This window comes from Coregonus clupeaformis, unplaced genomic scaffold, assembly GCF_020615455.1.
Source record: "Coregonus clupeaformis isolate EN_2021a unplaced genomic scaffold, ASM2061545v1 scaf1638, whole genome shotgun sequence".
NCBI lineage: Eukaryota > Metazoa > Chordata > Actinopteri > Salmoniformes > Salmonidae > Coregonus > Coregonus clupeaformis.
The window spans coordinates 17,417-38,316 of NW_025535092.1; the positions used below are offsets into that span (position 1 = coordinate 17,417).

Consider the following 20,900-nt stretch of genomic DNA (forward strand, 5'->3'; position numbering starts at 1 on the left):
CTGTCCACAGAAGCAATAAATCAATCAGATTCCAAACTCTCCACCGTGGCCAAGACCAAAGAGATCTCCAAGGATGTCAGGGACAAGACTGTAGACCTACACAAGGCTGGAATGGGCTACAAGACCATCGCCAAGCAGCTTGGTGAGAAGGTGCCAACAGTTGGAGCGATTATTCGCAAATGGAAGAAACACAAAAGAACTGTCAATCTCTCTCGGCCTGGGGCTCCATGCAAGATCTCACCTCGTGGAGTTGCAATGATCATGAGAATGGTGAGGAATCAGCCCAGAACTACACGGGAGGATCTTGTCAATGATCTCAAGGCAGCTGGGACCATAGTCACCAAGAAAACAATTGGTAACACACTACGCCGTGAAGGACTGAAATCCTGCAGCGCCTGCAAGGTCCCCCTGCTCAAGAAAGCACATATACGTCTGAAGTTTGCCAATGAACATCTGAATGATTCAGAGGAGAACTGGGTGAAAGTGTTGTGGTCAGATGAGACCAAAATGGAGCTCTTTGGCATCAACTCAACTCGCCGTGTTTGGAGGAGGAGGAATGCTGCCTATGACCCCAAGAACACCATCCCCAACGTCAAACATGGAGGTGGAACCATTATGCTTTGTGGGTGTTTTTCTGCTAAGGGGACAGCACAACTTCACCGCATTAAAGGGACGATGGACGGAGCCATGTACCGTCAAATCTTGGGTGAGAACCTTCCCTCAGCCAGGGCATTGAAAATGGGTCATGGATGGGTATTCCAGCATGACAATGATCCAAAACACACAGCCAAGGCAACAAAGGAGTGGCTCAAGAAGAAGCACATTAAGGTCCTGGAGTGGCCTAGCCAGTCTCCAGACCTTAATCCCATAGAAAATCTGTGGAGGGAGCTAAAGGTTCGAGTTCCAAACGTCAGCCTCGAAACCTTAATGACTTGGAGAAGATCTGCAAAGAGGAGTGGGACAAAATCCCTCCTGAGATGTGTGCAAACCTGGTGGCCAACTACAAGAAACGTCTGACCTCTGTGATTGCCAACAAGGGTTTTGCCACCAAGTACTAAGTAATGTTTTGCAGAGGGGTCAAATACTTATTCCCCTCATTAAAATGCAAATCAATTTATAACATTTTTGACATGCGTTTTTCTGGATTTATTTGTTGTTATTCTGTCTCTCACTGTTCAAATAAACCTACCATTAAAATTATAGACTGATCATTTCTTTGTCAGTGGGCAAACGTACAAAATCAGCAGGGGATCAAATACTTTTTTCCCTCACTGTAGATGTGGGTACGCAGCCCCGCGAGCCACTGCGGCCCCTCATGATGAGTTCAGATTTTTTGTGTCCCCAACCCCCATCAAAGTTGCCCATCCCTGTCCTAGGTTGTACCTCCCGAGTGGCGCAGTGGTCTAAGCTGTGCCACTAGAGATCCTGGTTCGAATCCAGGCTCTGTCGTAGCCGGTCGCGACCGGGAGACCCATGGGGCGGCGCACAATTGGCCCAGCGTCGGGTAGGGGAGGGAATGGCCGGCAGGGATGTAGCTCAGTTGGTAGAGCATGGCGTTTGCAACGCCAGGGTTGTGGGTTCGATTCCCACGGGGGGAAAGAAAAAAATAATGTATGCACTCACTAACTGTAAGTCGCTCTGGATAAGAGTGTCTACTAAATGACTAAAATGTAAATGTAAAATGTATTCTCTGTTGTTCCTCTCCTGCTGGCTATTTTCAGAATCTTTACATTTTAGATCAAGACAGTCTGTGGATTTTTGGCTATGAAGACAACTTTTTTTTTAAATAGGTTCTATTGGTTGAGGAGTGCCCCCTACTGGTTTTGAAGAAAACACATACTGTAATTTTCTCTGGACTGAAAATAGCTATTTATGGCAAGAGAATGTTGCCCTACAAATATGTCTTATTATTCCTTATTAGTGTGTATCAATAACCTGAATAAGACAATTAAATGACATTATGTATGTTTGTAAATTGTACTTTATGAATAATCCATTCACTAATCTCTGGAGGCTCCCCTCTCTAAAATAGGGGTTGAAGCCACCACAGGGCCATAGGAGTGTTAAGGGCTCCTCCGTCGAGGAGCAGGGGACCAGTGGTGTAGATGGCAGACACTGGCCAGGGTCCAGACAGAGCTCAGGGGAGGCAGAAACAAAGCAGACATGCCCCCGAGCCAACCCCCTGGACCCCCTTGCCTTAGGGCCTCGCCTGGAGGGGAGCGGAAACAGACTCAGCAGAGCTTCACACTTGGTCCTCATCCACCCTCTAGTCTACACCACAACCAACTACGCTAGGGACACTTCACTGCTGTGGGACCTGATCTCTGCTGTATTATGCATTTGTTTATTTAGCCTTTGTTTATGAAAAAAACAAAAACATGTATGCACTCACTAACTGTAAGTCGCTCTGGATAAGAGCGTCTGCTAAATGACTAAAATGTAAATGTACAATTTATTTATACAGCCTTCGTTGATCTTTTTGTTGAGACAAATAAAAAAAAATACCTCAGTCCGACCCACCATAACCCACCCTGTCTATCCGACAACAATAGCAACAGAAGCAACGTGATCAACTCTGGAGTCTGCCCTGATGGTCAGAGAGATCAGAGAGGGCAGGGCTGAGGGACCCCACCTTGCTGCCCTTGGACTGTGTCCTGTCCTGTGTGCCTGGCGCCGGGGGTGGGGCTGGCGACGCTTAAGACACATTACAGGCCCCTTGATTAAGACTCATGTAGGCTGAAGCGATAGACATGGTAAAACTGTCTGGAAAAAGTTGTTAGGGATAAAATATATTGTGACAACCCGGCTTCAAAGGTTCATCAATAAACTGACAGATCATTTAGTGTCAATTAGGAGTGATAGATCGACAAATCCTGGGATTTCTGGGATGGGATTAGTGGGAGGAGGTGATTGAGCATGAGGGTTGACATTGAAGGGAAAAGTCCTTGCCGGTTCCAGGGGGGCCCATTACTTACTTTGTTTCAGAGAGGATCAATGCACGTGAGAAACCCTTAACACCTCCGGTATTCCAATCTCTCTGAACGCAGGAATCAAGACTAGATACTCTAACGCAAGGAAGCGATACTCTGACCTTCCCAGAGTGAGAAAGATATATGGAGTTTGCGGTTGTCTTTACTTAGAACTGGCTCTGCGAATAAATAATAACCATGCAAATAAACCCAATTGAATCAGCTTGTTCACTTCAATGTATAGATGTATGCATCTCCCCGGCTCTCCTCCCCACATAGACTGGAGTAGAGTGATGGATGGAGACATCTGGAAGAGTGCAGAGCCAGTTCCATAGTCTGACTACAGTCACACTGACAGCACATACAGTGGGGAGAACAAGTATTTGATACACTGCCGATTTTGCAGGTTTTCCTACTTACAAAGCATGTAGAGGTCTGTAATTTTTATCATAGGTACACTTCAACAGTGAGAGGCGGAATCTAAAACAAAAATCCAGAAAATCACATTGTATGATTTTTAAGTAATTCATTTGCATTTTATTGCATGACATAAGTATTTGATACATCAGAAAAGCAGAACTTAATATTTGGTACAGAAACCTTTGTTTGCAATTACAGAGATCATACGTTTCCTGTAGGTCTTGACCAGGTTTGCACACACTGCAGCAGGGATTTTGGCCCACTCCTCCATACAGACCTTCTCCAGATCCTTCAGGTTTCGGGTCTGTCGCTGGGCAATACAGACTTTCAGCTCCCTCCAAAGATTTTCTATTGGGTTCAGGTCTGGAGACTGGCTAGGCCACTCCAGGACCTTGAGATGCTTCTTACGGAGCCACTCCTTAGTTGCCCTGGCTGTGTGTTTCGATTCGTTGTCTTGCTGGAAGACCCAGCCACGACCCATCTTCAATGCTCTTACTGAGGGAAGGAGGTTGTTGGCCAAGATCTCGCGATACATGGCCCCATCCATCCTCCCCTCAATACGGTGCAGTCGTCCTGTCCCCTTTGCAGAAAAGCATCCCCAAAGAATGATGTTTCCAGCTCCATGCTTCACGGTTGGGATGGTGTTCTTGCAGTTGTACTCATCCTTCTTCTTCCTCCAAACATGGCGAGTGGAGTTTAGACCAAAAAGCTCTATTTTTGTCTCATCAGACCACATGACCTTCTCCCATTCCTCCTCTGGATCATCCAGATGGTCATTGGCAAGCTGCAGACGGGCCTGGACATGCGCTGGCTTGAGCAGGGGGACCTTGCGTGCGCTGCAGGATTTTAATCCATGACGGCGTAGTGTGTTACTAATGGTTTTCTTTGAGACTGTGGTCCCAGCTCTCTTCAGGTCATTGACCAGGTCCTGCCGTGTAGTTCTGGGCTGATCCCTCACCTTCCTCATGATCATTGATGCCCCACATGGTGAGATCTTGCATGGAGCCCCAGACCGAGTGTGATTGACCGTCATCTTGAACTTCTTCAATTTTCTAATAATTGCGCCAACAGTTGTTGCCTTCTCACCAAGCTGCTTGCCTATTGTCCTGTAGCCCATCCCAGCCTTGTGCAGGTCTACAATTTTATCCCTGATGTCCTTACACAGCTCTCTGATCTTGGCCATTGTGGAGAGGTTGGAGTCTGTTTGATTGAGTGTGTGGACAGGTGTCTTTTACACAGGTAACGAGTTCAAACAGGTGCAGTTAATATAGGTAATGAGTGGAGAACAGGAGGGCTTCTTAAAGAAAAACTAACAGGTCTGTGAGAGCCGGAATTCTTACTGGTTGGTAGGTGATCAAATACTTATGTCATGCAATAAAATGCAAATTCATTACTTAAAAATCATACAATGTGATTTTCTGGATTTTTGTTTTAGATTCCGTCTCTCACAGTTGAAGTGTACCTATGATAAAAATGACAGACCTCTACATGCTTTGTAAGTAGGAAAACCTGCAAAATCGGCAGTGTATCAAATACTTGTTCTCCCCACTGTAGGGAGACGTACAGTAATGTAAGGCTCAATCCCAATACCCCCCCCACACCGTTTTGGGCGATTCCGCGAGCCGCATCGAGTCGAGGTGGTGTTCCAATTCAACTTTGAGCAATGGGTAGTGCCTTTTCAGCACTATAATTGGCCTTCCAAACGAAGCAAATCAAATAATGAAAAAAAATTGACAGTTAAGAGGAATATGTTGCTTAATGTAGAGACAAACGATTATGTATATTTTTTTGTCATAAAGTTAATTTACCAAAATCGCTATTTAACAAGCTAGCTGACTCGCTAACATTAGCCAACTAGCTATACATTTAGCTTGCTATATGGCCGTTTGACATTTGTATTAATTGTAAATTGTGTTGTTTAATGTTTTAGGGACTTCTGAGCAAACCAGCAAACCAGGCTGTCATATGTGAAACCCAGTGGATGTAAATAATCTAGCTAGTTAGCTAGAAAGCGTTTAGTGCAAATTGAATGTACTGTGACGACCCTCCCACTCTGTCTGCCGTATTCTCTCTCTTTGCTCTTGTTTCCTTATTAGGATGCCGGTGGGCGGAGTTGGGAGGGTCGTCAGCTACATGGGAAACACCTAGGCTTGGATGTGTCCCAGGATAAATGGACCTCTTCCACATTCATTGAGGAGACTCTCTCCATGCAGACACCTTGATTGATTTTTGTTGTGGTATTTTTGTGGCTTTTTGGTTGTTTGCTTTGGCACCTTTCAACACCTTGCATTATTACATTTATGCAAGCAAAACACTCACACTACTGATTACACACACCATTGTTAATTATACTTAGTTTACTTTAGTTAATAAATATATATTTTGGTATTCCTTGTCTCCACGTTGTCTCCCTTTTGTTACGAACTTTGAGCCGGTTCGTGACAAGTGGGGGCTCGTCCGGGATCTTGAACGTGTTGTGTTTGGGAGAAAACGTGGAGTTAATGTTAAATTATGTAGGTGCTTTGTTTGTATAGTTTGTTAGTTTGTTTGATAGGCCCAGTATTGGTTGCCTTTGGTTTTTTGGTTTGTGTACTGCGTTGGAGAGAGTACATTGGTTAGTTTCCAGGCCCTGCCCAGCCTGGAAACTCTTGCTTTACTCGCTGTTGGGACATCGGTCTGAGGAGGTGAGTACAATCGGCTGTGTACCTCAGTGGGAGATTTGGATAGGGTAGTGACATTTGCTACCCGGAGCTATAGCCTTTTCCCCTGATAGGCTTAGTGACGTGTTATGTTTTAGAATACGTTGGGCAGGGTTAAATGTTTTATTTTTGTGTGGTGTCTGTGGACTGAGCAGTTGTCTCGGGGGCACATCCGTGGCTTGGTGGAATCTACCAGCGTGCTGGGGGGTTTATTTCCTTGCCAGCGGGCTACAGTGCGTAATTACCCACCGCGAATCCGCACGAAGACTAGGGTTGAGTTATTGTAGGTTTTGGGGAAGCTCCATATCCCATCTCTCTTCTGTGGTGCTCGGTGTGATTGTAATTTCTCGTGTTGTCTGGTGTGCTCAGCAGAGGGGTTAAGTGAGATTATTATAATATTTTATTTTTTTTATCTTGATTATGGCGTCTAATGTAGACAAGTTCATTCGCTTTCCATGAGAGGAACTGTTAGAATTATGTACTAAAGAACAGCTGTTGAAGGTTGCTGAACACTACAAGGTTGAAATTAGTGATAAACGTCTAAAATTCTATTAGGTTAATATTGAAGGCCAATTTGATGGAGAGTTGTATTCTTGAAGTTACCACTGGGGCAGCCTCTGCTGAGGACTCGTTGTTTCCCCGATATGTTACAATGACCGCTCCATCGGTTAGTCAGAGTAGTGTTCTTTTTGAACAGCAGAAATAACTACTTCTGTTACAGCTAGGGCATGATCATGTAAAATATGAAAGGGAATTGGAATTTAAATATGCTAAAATCAAGCTGCAACAAGAGCGACTAGAGTTGGTTAGGGAAGGAAAGCTCTCAGGGGAGAGTTTGCTCTGGGAAGGTGACCCAGAGTTACCTAGGGGTCGTTCCTCTTTTGGTCGTGACCCAGACACATTTGATATTGTTGGGAACTTACGGTTGTTGTCTCAGTTTAATGAAAAGGACCCTGAGACATTCTTTTCGTTGTTTGAGCGTGTTGCTGACGCTAGGAGTTGGCATGATTCTGACCGCACTTTGATGTTGCAGTGTGTGCTGACTGGTAAAGCGCAGCTCTTAGTGTAGCCGACAGTGTCAGTTATGATAAGGTTAAAACGGCTGTGTTACAGAGTTACGAATTGGTCCCTGAGGCTTACCGCCAACGATTTAGAACTTTAAAAAGGGATGATCAGCAGACGCATGTTGAGTTTGCGCGAGAATTATCTTCACAGTTTAATCGCTGGTGTTCCGCCTCTGCAGTTATGACTTTCCAAGGGCTGTGTGATCTGATTATGTTAGAGCAATTTAAGGACACAATCCCTGATCGTATAGTGATGTACGTTAACGAACGAAAAATAAAGACTGTCGCTGAAGCTGCGGTTTTGGCGGATGAATATGTTTTGACTCACAAATGTTTTTGCAGAACCCCGTATTCGGAGTGAGTGGGGGCGTTCGCAGAGATTTGGGCCTTGCTCACCGAGATACTTCGGTTCACGGGCAGAGTTTCATTCAACTAGGGTTGAGCCCGATTTCCGTGGTAAAACTGACTTTGGTCAAGAGTGTCACTACTGTCAAGACTTAGGTCATTGGAAAAACGAATGTCTGGTTCTCAGGTCTAGGGGTAAATTCAGTACAGGTGCTTATGTTAAATCTAAGCCTACAGCGTTAGCTGCGCCTGTTCCACATCAGTTCACTCCTGACACATTGTCTCATGCCCAGGGGCATGTGAAAGGCCATATTGATCCAGACTATTTACCTTTCATTACGGAGGGTTTTGTGTCTATGTTAGGAAGTAAGAACCTAGTGCCAGTGAAGATCCTAAGAGACACAGGTGCCTCTGAATCGTGTGTGTTGGAATCTGTGTTACCCTTCTCTGCGGAGACTGATTCGGGGAATAGGTTTGAACACTCCATTGCATTAACACAGTTCCATTGCATAAACTGATGTTGGATTGTGGACTGGTGAAAGTGAGGTTGTTGTGGGGGTGCGTCCTTCATTGCCTATTGAGGGTATTGACGTGATCATTGGGAATAACTTGGCTGGGGAGCGTGTGTGGCCTATCGTGTTTCCATCTTTAGTGGTTTCCACTAAGCCGTTAATTGTAGGGATTCCTGATGAGAGTGCGCAGAATTTCCCAGAGGTGTTCTCTGCGTGTGCAGTGACGCGTTCTATGATCCATGACAACCTGGTCACGGAACTGGCTAACGAGAATACCACAAAGAAGTCTGTTACTGTTTTCCCTGTTATCTGTATCCCGCTCCGATTTAATCGAGGCGCAACGGACTGACCCCACATTAGAAGAGTTGCGGGACCAAATTGTGCCTGTGGAACAGTTGGGAGATCCTGATGAGAAAGTGGATGTCTCATGGTAGTTTTCTGGGGGAGGCGATTAGTCAGGTTGTGGTACCAGTTAAGCTTCGTGAGTTGGTGTTGACAACTTCTCACAACAACGTTGCTGGACATATGGGTGTGAGGAAAACCTACAATCGCATATTAAGACATTTCTTTTGACCTAGATTAAAGAGGGATGTTTCTGATTTCATCAAAACTTGTCACACCTGTCAATTAACTGGTAAACCTAATCAAGCTATTAAGCCGGTACCACTGTTTCCTATTCCTGTACTCAGTAAACCTTTTGAGTATCTGATTATTGACTGTGTTGGTCCTTTTGCCTCGTTCTAAAAAGGGTAGTAATTATTTGTTGACTATGATGTGTCAGACCACTAGGTTTCCTGCTACCTATCCTCTCCGGTCTATCACGACTAAGTCTGTGTTAAAAGCTTTGACTCAGTTTCTCTCACTGTTTGGAATCCCTAAGGTCATTCAAAGTGATCAAGGATCTAATTTCACCTCTAATCTCTTTGGTCAGGTTCTCCAACAGCTCCATATTAAAAACACAACTTGTCTAGCGCCTATCATGCGCAAAGTCAAGGAGCACTGGAACGTTTCCATCAAACACTTAAGTCTTTGTTGAGAGCTTATTGTACTGAGATGGATAAGGATTGGGAGGAGGGGTTGCCTTGGTTACTGTTAGCCGCTAGGGAGGTTTCACAGGAGAGCACGGGTTTTAGTTCAAATAACCTTGTGTTTGGACATAGGGTGCGTGGGCTTTTATCTGTTCTCCAGGATGACTGGAAGTCTCCCGAGCCTCCTCAGTCCCTGTTATCATATGTGTGATTTTCGGCGACGCTTGTATGCCGCTGGTGAAATGGCTAAAGAAAAGCTATCATCTTCACAGGACAGGATGAAGAGCATATTTGATCGCCGAGCTGAGCCTCGTCACTTTAGTCCAGGTGATCAGGTTCTGGCTCTGCTGCCAATTGTTGGTTCTCCTTTTCAAGCCAAGTTTCAAGGTCCATATACAGTGGTGCCCCAGTACACTGAGCAAAATTATCTAGTTGCCACTCCAGAACGGAGGAAAGCACACCAACTGTTCCATGTAAATTTGTTAAAACCCTATTATGCACGTTCCTCTGAGACTGAACAGTGGGAGTCTACAGAGGACGGTAAAACTGTTATTTTGGCTGATACTGTTATTTCCCTGGGTTCTGGTCACGCTAGGTCTGTGCATGAGGAGGAAGATGTTCCTGGTCCCGACGATTGCATACTGCAGGGTATATTGACAAATTCAGAGACACTGGAGATTTTAGATAGCCTTCTTACTCATCTACCTGTTGATGGGCGGAAAGAGATGGTTGGTCTGATTTGGAGATTTCCAGGTTTGTTTTCTAATACACCTACACGTACAAACTTAATAGAACATGATATTGACATTGGAGATGCTGACCCCATTCGTCAACGGTTCTATAGAGTTTCTTCAGAGAAACTGCGTTGTCTGGATGTTGAGGTCAGGTACATGCTGGAGAGTAAAATAGCAGAGCCTTCTTTCTCCAGTTGGGCTTCTCCCTGTATCTTGGTCAGTAAATCAGATGGAACAAACAGATTTTGTACGGACTACCGTAAGGTAAACGATGTCACTAAGCCAGATTCATTTCCTCTTCCTCGGATGGAGGACTGCGTTGATCAAGTTGGCGCAGCTAAGTTTGTGAGCAAATTTTACCTGTTAAAGGGCTATTGGCAGGTGCCACTGACGAGTAGGGCACGTGAAATCTCTGCCTTTATTACACCTTTTGGTCTGTACTCGTATTCGGTTATGAGTTTCGGCCTGCGTAATGCACCTGCCACTTTTCAGCGACTTATGAACAGGGTTGTCTCTGGTCTGGCCGGGTGCGCTGTTTATCTGGACGATGTAGTGATATATGCAGATACTTGGGAGGAACATCTGTCCCGTATTCAAGCCTCGTTCGAACGTCTGGCTGCGGGTCGCCTCACGATAAATTTGGCTAAATGTGAGTTTGCTCAGGCGACTGTTACATACCTTGGAAAGGTAGTTGGGCAGGGTGAAGTCCGTCCTCTTCGGGCTAAAGTGGTAGCTATTGATGCTTTTCCACCACCAACTACTAAAAAGGAACTGATGCGTTTCTTGGGAATGATTGGGTATTATCGTGGTTTTTGTAGGAACTTCTCTACTGTGGTCGCTCCTTTGACAGATTTGCTGGAAGCTAAGGCTGTTTACGTATGGTCTTCTCGTTGTCAACAGGCTTTTGAAGATGCAAAGAGGTTGCTTACCTCAACTCCGGTGCTGGCTGCTCCTGACGACCCTCCCACTCTGTCTGCCGTATTCTCTCTCTTTGCTCTTGTTTCCTTATTAGGATGCCGGTGGGCGGAGTTGGGAGGGTCGTCAGCTACATGGGAAACACCTGGGCTTGGGTGTGTCCCAGGATAAATGGACCTCTTCCACATTCATTGAGGAGACTCTCTCCATGCAGACACCTTGATTGATTTTTGTTGTGGTATTTTTGTGGCTTTTTGGTTGTTTGCTTTGGCACCTTTCAACACCTTGCATTATTACATGTATGCATGCAAAACACTCACACTACTGATTACACACACCATTGTTAATTATACTTAGTTTACTTTAGTTAATAAATATATATTTTGGTATTCCTTGTCTCCACGTTGTCTCCCTTTTGTTACGAACTTTGAGCCGGTTCGTGAGAGTACAATATTGCAAGCTTGCCTTGCTGTTCATGAAAAAATATTTCAAAGTCAATCACTTGTCAATGTTCTTTATTGTAGTAAGTAACGTAACGTTAGCGTTAGAGATAGAACATATTTGCCATTGCAGGTACGTAGCAGTAGCTAACTCTTTTCTTGCTTATTGTGTAGTGGAGGATAAAAAGACCCGTATGCTATGGATGTGTAGCTATGTAGCCTACCTGTGTATGGACCCTAAAACATTTGGTATAATTATTAGTTCAGAAGTGGTTTTAATTGTTCTAGAATGCTTCCACTAGTAATGACTGAGTAAAGGAAATGCAACTGTTACATGTCAAACTGCTATGGAATGAAAGTCCTGCTTCAGTACTACCCCATATTGAACCACAGCCAGAGGATGGGTACATTACGGCCACATTGTTGTTCTGCTGTTCTCAGTTGTTGCTCATATGGTAAGTAGTAAGTACGCATTTGTTGCATGAGAAATATAAGGAAAGCTGTTACTGCCGCCAGCACGGGCATTGTGAAAACACAAGGCTCGTCGCCAATGAATTGCGTGGTATCCGTTGGCAGTTTCTGATGTGTGCGAGTGATGTAGTGATGTCCCATTCCCTAATTTAGCTCTCCCTACCACTAGTGGCTCTGTTTGAATGCCACTCCCCCAACGAGGAACACTCGTAAATGAGCGTAAATGTGTTGTTTTACAGATACATTATTTTTTGTTCAAGACATTCCATGTGTCTGTGGTAGGAAATATTAATACATGTGCCTTTAAGGGTGAGCATGCATTGGTTAGACAGCCATCGTAAGAGGTAATAAAGTGGCCTAACCCCTGTGATGAAGTGGATAGCTGACTAACAGTGCCCTCCTGTGGCTGATACATGAACCATGTCATTTACCGCCTCCCGCTCAGCTGAAGAGAATTTGTGGGGTTCACTGCTCAGATAGGCTCCCTGGAACGTTGTTGATTCAGAGCCCAAAGTGGAAAGAATATGCATTGATAAATAAATAACCTATTCTCTGTCTCAGCATGAGACATCACTAGTAACAAAAGAACATTGCTCCCAATCTCAAACCCATGCCAGAGACACGCATTTTGGAGACTGTGAGGTGGAGTTACCTAGACTAGAGACTGGAGGTGAGTAGAGAGAAGGAGATACTCACTTGGCTGATCCAGATCCAGAAGTCTCCTCAGCCCAGCCGCCCTGCCTGCGAGCTGGTTTAGGAGGGGGTCCCTGAGGTGAGAGAGATCCTTAATGACAGGCATAACAGACAACTCCTTTAAACTATTAGGCTAAACTCTACACTTAGGTTGAAAACATACAGAAGAAGGAAAATTGGAATTTGAGTCCAAAATAGCAAAATATTGCTTTCTGTCAAGCTTAAATCAGGTAAATAAATAAAAGTAAAAGCATACTTCCAAAACTGAGCAGACCCTAATACATTTTGAGACGACTCAACAGAGGGCCGGCCCTCTTATCTTTAAAAACATAAACCACTCCTGGAACTGTATTCTTGAGGTGTAGGCTATTACAACAGACCAAGTAACCCTTGGTATCCCATATAACTGGGGAGAGCCTATATTATCTCATAGAGCTCTTATTAAATTACTAGAGGGGCTATGTCATAAACCCTAAAAGTTCCAGAATGGGTGAAAATGGCAGACATATTGGTCAGGGTGAAATTCACACCAGTCTAATTGACCCTTCGCTAAGCCCCACCCCAGGATTTTGGACAATCAATCGCAGCACTCCAATGGATAGCAACTGTTTTCGAGTCCGACACCTTGGACAAGCTCATGTTTGAAACGCATGAAAGCCAGTGAGGGCAGTGGGAAAAACTGAGTTTTCTTTAAATAATAAATTGTTTAAATGGCTAAATCATTTTACAGTGCACCAGGGGTACTTGCCACTGTGATTCCTGAAATGCAGTCTATTTTTCTAATCGGAAATTATACTTTTGTTACATTGTTTGCTAGTTGGAGTATTTTTGTAATCCGAAATTATATACTTTTGTTACATTGTTTGCTAGCTCAACTGGTTAGCTAGCTAGCTCTCAGTCTCATTCATTGACCACCAAATGTTGATAACGCTAGCTAGCTAGCCCCTTAATATAACATGTTTTCTTGAAATGTATGTTAGCTTAGCTAAATCGGCTATATTAGGAATATAACTCTGTCAACATCAGCAAACGATTAGCTCCAAAAGTGGTTTGTAGCTTTGACTGCGTGCACAGTCTATTCAGAGCCATTAAGTGGCTAGCCACACTACCAACATCATTTTACCTGGTTCCTGTGAAGCAATTGTAATGACAGTCCACCACAACATACCCAATATGTTCCTGATTAGCCAGGGGTAGTCTGGTATTCATTTCATAGTGTATTAAAAACACAGTTTGATATAATTGTGAGGGGATTTCGCCAGTGGTTAGAAGGGGGAATGGGCTTCCCGGAAAATGTTTGTCCAAGGTTGCAACAGTAACCAAGGTGGGTGGGGCTTAGCGAAGGGTCAATTGGAATAAATGGCAGTAGAGGCGTAATCTGATTTTGTGCAGGAAAATAAAAGCAAGAAATTGTGTAATAGAATTATTGTCAACCTAAAATACTGTCATACAATTATAAATAGTTTATATGGGTTTTATACACATTTTCTGTATAAATAGCCTCTAACTATATGTGAACAGGCCATAAATGTCAACATTTTTGTTTTCTTGTAAAGCTATGAGTACTATTATACGATATAATATCAGTACTTGTTGCATTTACAACTTTTCTTAGTCCTATCATCAACTGATTACAGCCAGCGATTGACTGCATTGTTTGAATGGAATGTTGGCATATTGGCAGTTCATTTGAAAACTTAATGGAACCATTCCTCTAAAACTGGCTGGCTAGCTAGCTAACAAACATTCTTCAAAGTCATTATTTTATACAATATCTTATCACAGCACTGGCAAACCATGGTTGACCAATTCCCTGACCAAAATGGCTGACCTTTATACCATCATAAGAAGGTTCATGGCCATTCTAGTTTTCTAATTCTATCATTCTAGTATTCTAATTCTGTTTTATCCACTCTTCTCTTCAGTGTTCTGTAATTTGTTTACTGCACTATACCATCCAAAGATAGCTGCACGTTTCTGGCAAAGATGACATGCCTTCTCACTAAGCACACATACAAAATACTTGCATGCACAACGTATTGCCATCTATATGCAAACCATTGTGTTGTTTATTATGGTTTTAACTCCTGTCCAATAACAGAGCCTGAACATATGGAGCAGAGTGTGGGAACTGCTACACAGAGGACTGCCCGGGCGGGCTTCAAGTCTGACCTAAAATAGCTTTACAGGAAAAATAATCCCCTCTCCCTCTCATTCTTTGATTCTGAAAATAGTACTGAAAATAGTGAATTGAATTTGTATTGTGGTCCTGAGACCGGGGCCCGGGGAGTTGGGGAGCAGCACTTGAATGAATGAATTCCTCAGAGCACACAAGGGTAGGCAGCAGACAAATGAATTAGGAAAAAAAGCACAACATTCTCATTACCAAATTGGGTCTGCAAATGACATATTGGTCAGGAGGAATTTCTTACTTTCGACATGCCAATAGTTGGTTCCTTCACCAAACCCATTTATAAATGAGAATGTCAGCGTCTAGAGAGGAAGGGGAGTCTGGCTGCTGGTATTAAGCTGGGAGGTTGAGGCTGAACAAGTCATTTTATGCAATTAGTAAAATATTTGATTTCAACAAGAACAAGGGAGGCTAAATTAATGACAAATGTGGCAACTTATCAATAAACTCTGCTTTTACAGTCTGCTACCAAAAAGAACACAGAGTGCTCTATGTAACTATGAATTCATGAGGGTAAATACTGTTGACAAAGACGATACAAAAGCAGTTGATCTTAGAAGATGAAGACCTATCTTTAGCTTATGATGAGTTATTTGAACATGAAAAATAACTACAAATAAACTCATTAACATACCAATGACGTAATGACATTTTTTCATCCTCACCCAAAGAGGGAGGTTGATTGAAGAAGTTAGTTACTTCCACAAGACTGTATGACCATATATGAACTTTACAGTCACAGTAGAATAGTGGCAGTGGAGTTTATTTAGGCAATTAGGTTGTCATACTGAAGAGTTAGGCTACATATTTTCTAATTAAGGCTTTTCTGAAAGTCTCAGCCAGCAATACTGGACCCAGAAAGGGTTAACCCTGGAGCAATTAGGGTTAAGCGCCTTGCTCAAGGGCACTGACAGATTTTTCACCTTGTCGGTTTATGGATTCAAACTAGCGACCTTTCGATTACTGGCCCAATGCTCTAACCGCAAGGCTACTGCTGCCCTATGTTCTAAATGTTCCCTCCACCATGTGGTGGCAGAATCGAGTTTTCCACAACAACCCCATGGCAAAATGTATAGAATTGCAGAAAATTATGAAAAGTGTTCTCTCCGCCAACAAGAGGGTTGTGAACAATTTGTGTAATAGACAGTGCTTGTGCCAAATAAAAATAGACGTGGCACAGCTTGGTGAGTGGGTGAAGTTGGGGTTTGTTACTACGCTGGAATTTGTGTGACTGGACCTTTACAAATAGTATTCGAGTACCCCTAGTCTAAGCAGTATGCCCTTGTGCTTGTCAAACTCAGACTAACAGCCCATGAATGCAGTTCAGCCTTTGTTTAAAAGGATGTCAAGAATGTAACCACTCAGTGGGTATTTATTTGAAAAACAGACCAGCGCTGATAAATAAACCTGACAGTCGCACGCCACCGGAGAAAATGCATTTCATGTGCATGGCAGGTCACTAGGGGCCCGAGAATTGTAATTCTAAATTAGGGAAATTGCCCTAATTTGGGAAGATTAGTGCAAAAGCATTGCTGGAATTCCTCATCAGGGAATGCTGGCTGTCTTACAATTTGCCACTACTAGGGACAAGTAAGACGTCCATACCATGAATGCCAATGCTGTGGAGTTGTGGTTGACTTTGTTATGTCATTTCCAATTTGACTTTGAAAGCAATTATGCCTGTAATCATTTTCTGTGTGACTGTGGGAGATGAGGGTCCAGGAGCAAGGGCAGGTATGAATTAGCATGGATTAGTACACAGCACTGAACAAAAATCAGACTAACTCAAAACTATCCTCTCTCTTCATAACAGCCAAAGTTATAGAACAGGCAACAATGTACCAAAATAACATCTATGGCGAGTTTCCACTGAGGATTTACTCTGGTGTTTTACCAAAAAGGCTCATGACTTTTCTGTTTGCATCTATGTGGACCGGCCCCCCGTGTCTCACTGGGCCATGGCTTCAGCGGACCTGCCCTGACTTGAGGCCAAGGCCAGGCGCTGGGTACTTTTCAGCCAGCGTTTACATAACAATGGCTAACTGTGAACTTTAACACCTTCTCACAAAGCAACTGCCGAATGATGCAGAGGTTGTTGATTCTGCTCGCTCCAAGTCTTTACTGTCACACTCCTGATGGAAACACAATTACAGTAGAGCAGGGTTCCCCAACTGGCAGCCCGCGGGTGATTTTATTTGGCCCCCCAAGTTTTCTGAGCAAAACATTTTTTCTTGTAAAAACACCAGCAAATCAGCTCCAAGTGATTTTACATTTGGAAATCTGTTCCAAAGTATTCCCACAAACCACACATTATAGAGATATAATTGACCGTATACAAATGTAAGCAAGGTTTGAAATGGTTATGTTTTAGTCAAATAATTATGATATATGTCTGTGCTTCTTGCGGTCAATTTGCAGTCTACAAATTATTTGTAATTATGTTCCGGCCCCCTGACCATCCGCTCAAGAAAAAAATCGAACCGCGGCTGAATCAAGTTGATGATCCCCTGGTATGGGGGTAAGTCTCAATTGAAAAGCACCACTAGTTCCTATTCCTTCAATTTCATATCTTATGGAACTGGGTAGGTGGGCTTTGCCCCAAAAAAAGCCACTCAAGACCACCAGGTACGTAGGACAACTTTTAAGTCAAAGAAACTGCAGGATCAGGGGTGTAGTGCTGCCGGTGGACGGAGGAGTGGTGCTCCCTCACTTTTTTCAATTTGAGAATACACGGAGCTGGTAAAACTATTTCTGGAAAATGTATTCAAATAAATTCTAAATTATATTTAATTACCACTACAATTCTATGAAAAACAATAGATGGACAAACCAAATAAATATGTATAGCAGCCTAGAGGTAGGTAAATGGTGGTTTCTTCCCTGTCTTCTCTCTGGCGGTAGCGAGAATGATGAAGAATTATAGGCTATGTGCACTGCGGAGGCCCGTCAGAGGCTTGACCACTTTTGCCAATCAGAATGTTAAAAAAATTAAATAAACGGGCAAACTCCAAGGAACCGTTGTGCAGTGGAACCCAGAACAATATGTGACCACTTGGTTACGGCGACACCGTTATGCCGAGGACACCCAAACCAGAGTGGCCACTGCAAACCCAAGGAGCCTGACCCGCTCTGTAAGTTGCTGTAGCCCTGCTTGGGATATTTAGCCTACATTGGCTTTTGGTTGAGCCGCAGGGCCCGTTCTAGCTTGGTATGTCAGGGTGGGCAATTGGAAATGTGAACTGGGCCAAGTTGGAGGTAATAATGCATTTAGTTTAACGTTTATTGTGATGTATGAATACACCACACTAAAATATTGATTTTATGGCCTGTTTTAAAACAAATGACCTACTATTCTACGTAGTGATGATTTATGTTCACTACTTCTATGAATTGATAGTTCCCCTCTCTGTTTTCTTTTACTCTATAATAGGGTATATTGTAACCATGTGTTCAAGCTAATCAAATCAAAGTGTATTTATGATACAGCGTATAAGCTACACAATACAATGAAATACCTACTCGCAATAAAGCTCTCTTCGCAAACAGTGCAATGATATTAAGCTATATGTATTTGTATTTACATTAGGCTATAGCCTACAAATAGCTATACCACGTAGCCGTTGGCCTATTAGGCTATAGGCCTACTGCTAATTATTGTTTTTTCCTGAACTGGCCGAATGGCAGAGCTATCCTTCAGCACCACAAGTTGGTTCAACTTCTTTAGCATCATTGCGCGATCCTGGCGCTGTCCTTTCAGCACCACGAAGGGCGTTCCAATCGCTTAAAATGACATCTCATCAAAGATCTGTTGCCTACGCCTAATAGTCATACTCATCACTTATTATTATTATTACAAATAGAATATTATCACTTCTCACAATGGTGCTTGTTTAGTAAATCAAAGCTGATTCAATGTCTTGCAAGATCACATAATAATGATTAATTTGCGTTTCACATAACAGAACCGAATATAATACCATAGCATAGTAGGCCTATAACATTACTGTAAACAATAAAAACACTTTTAGGATGGTTAGCTGAAGCTGAATGGTAAAAAAAAAAAAGATAATACGCCAAAACTCAACAGAGCGTGCCACTAGGCAGGATATATGTTTTGATTGAAACTAAATACAAGAAGGGCTAATTGTTTGTTAACACCACCTGCTCTAATTCGCTCACGAAACAGTAATTCAAGAAGATCTAAATGCATATTCCCATGAAACTGATTGAGCTCAATCAAATTATTGGCATGGAGATGCAGTTTGGACGTTTCACCGGTAAAACGTGAAGAATTATCATTCAGGATTTTTTTATTTAGACAATATGTGTGGGCACAGGCAGACGTTGCAATTGGAGGATCCATTTTATGCATATTCTATAATGATAGGCTATTCAATTGGCTACATCTGTCGGTACAAACTTTGAGGAAATTATGACATCACTTACTTTTTTTTTGCGCTCCCTCGCCTAAAAAAAATAATAACACTACACCACTGTGCAGGATCCACTTCAAAATAATTTTACATAAAAGTAGCAGCATCCAAAGGAACAACTGTACTGTAATATGCCTACATCTATAAAGCAGAATAGAGCAGTGCATCCCTTGAACACAAAATGAAGTAACTTTATACCACAGTGTGAGGTACTCAATGATAGCTGAGTTAGTATGTAGAATGTCTACATTCAAATCATATGTAATGTGTATGGATTTGAGGATACTGTAGTCTTTACTGTACAATCTATGAGGGTACAGTATATGTTATTGTGGTATAAAGTTACTCTGTAGGGTTAGAAAAGGAATACTGCCAAGCCATGCCATATCATTACTTAAGCGCCCTCATACAATACCTCTTCCTCTTCCTTGGTTCATGCATAAGAAATGATTCACATGTATTTAGGTGGAGTGTATGCAGTGAAGTTAATGGCCATGACAAGTAATATATGATATTTGGTTTTAGGTAAATAAAAAGGCATTACAAGCAGCACTGATAGTCAATCATAAATCATAGCTACCTCTCCCATCGACGTAGAAGAAGAGGATTTTCTGACGTGTCGAGACTCTTCCAGTGATGACGTTTGCTCTGCAGCCTGGCGAGCCCGTCGACCTAACTTTGCAACCTGAGCGAATATCATAATTCGAGTCACTAAAAGTTATCTTAAAATGACACGAACACGGTCGTAACTCTAAAGCATTCGTTAAAGATTGACTTTTTTATCACACAATTGCTGTAAAACGGTGTTAAGGTAGCTGGATGGCAATGCTAAGGTTAGCTAGCTAACGTTAGCTAGCTGCCTGGAAAGGCTGCCTTGACAAGAGAGAAACCACAATTCAAGTTCAAGGTTTGCCATGACATTCTAAACATTGCTAACGTTACTTCTTCTGTAAAGACTCTGTTTGTGTACAAGTTGAAATCGTAAATCACTTACATTCTTTACAACTCCACTGTCTCCGAGTTGAAGATTATCGTCCATTTTCCCTTGCGTTTACAGATGGAGTTCCTTCCTGGAGACCAGGAGCGTCACACCGCGACCATCTCCATGGTGACACCAATAAGGGGGAGTGGCGTAAGTGGTCCACGCTCGAGTAGTAGGGAGCTAGAGCCAAACCTTTCAAAAACTCTGGTCTGGTAGATGCAGAGGATACCCATTATTGGGTAGAAGTGGCCAATAGACACAGACACATCAGACAGATTATCAAAAGAGGTTGGTTGTTATTATATTGATGAATTTATATACCAGTATGGGCAAGTTTCTGATAAAGGCAGGCTACTATTGTTGGACCTAGTTTGTCTGTAACATCAAAGAAAAAGGGAAATAGTTGCTATGAAAAAGGGGTAATACCCTGTTAAAACATGTATTTAGAACTATGGTTTAAGTAATAATAATATGTGAATGTATATTTTTATATACCCTGTATACATTTAATCAAATCTGTTTTACTACAGCCTTCGCTGTTTGGCCTATGTTGGTTAAATTATTATGTACTGTTACTTTAAATATGTTGGGATAGTGTATGTTCATGTGAAGGGTGTGTGCCTGTTTGGGCCAATCAAGTTGGACAATGGGTGGTGTACAGAGTTTTTTTTATTTTTTATTCATTGATACTGAGGAGAGAAAAAAGGGGAGAGATGCTCTTGTGAGGTGGGAAAACATTTTGTGTACTAAAAATAGTTTTTTCCGAATTGGTTTTAACTGCACCCTACTTTACTTAGCTTAACAAAATAAGATTTCTAGTTTAATATTTTAGCGATTGAGTCGTCTCAATTCGCTTGCTGCTGGCTGGATTGACGAAGGTTCCAGTCACTTTGGGAGCTAGCTTGGGTTCGTTAGATCGGGAGCTGGAGAGGACGGTTTGATTTGAGGGCTTTGTTGAAGCTGGACATGGTTTTTCGGATGCATGCAGGGCACTTTCTGCCAAT

At 42.7% G+C, this 20,900-nt stretch overlaps 1 protein-coding gene across 2 annotated transcripts in view; it reads right to left on the minus strand.

Moving 5' to 3' along the window:
- LOC121544910 (intraflagellar transport protein 43 homolog A) overlaps positions 1-20,016 on the minus strand; it is a 29,170-nt gene extending 9,154 nt beyond the window's left edge. Inside the window, exons 1-4 of one of the 2 annotated variants that reach the window (XM_041855151.1) lie at positions 19,909-20,016; positions 19,495-19,599; positions 19,330-19,341; positions 12,294-12,364 (exon numbers count right to left, since the gene is read on the minus strand). In XM_041855151.1, coding sequence (XP_041711085.1) covers positions 12,294-12,364; positions 19,330-19,341; positions 19,495-19,599; positions 19,909-19,953 — 233 coding nt within the window. In that variant the 5' untranslated portion in view covers positions 19,954-20,016. The remainder of the gene's footprint in view (positions 1-12,293; positions 12,365-19,329; positions 19,342-19,494; positions 19,600-19,908) is intronic. The other variant, XM_041855152.1, reaches the window with a different exon arrangement.
- Between the last annotated feature and the right edge of the window lie 884 nt (positions 20,017-20,900).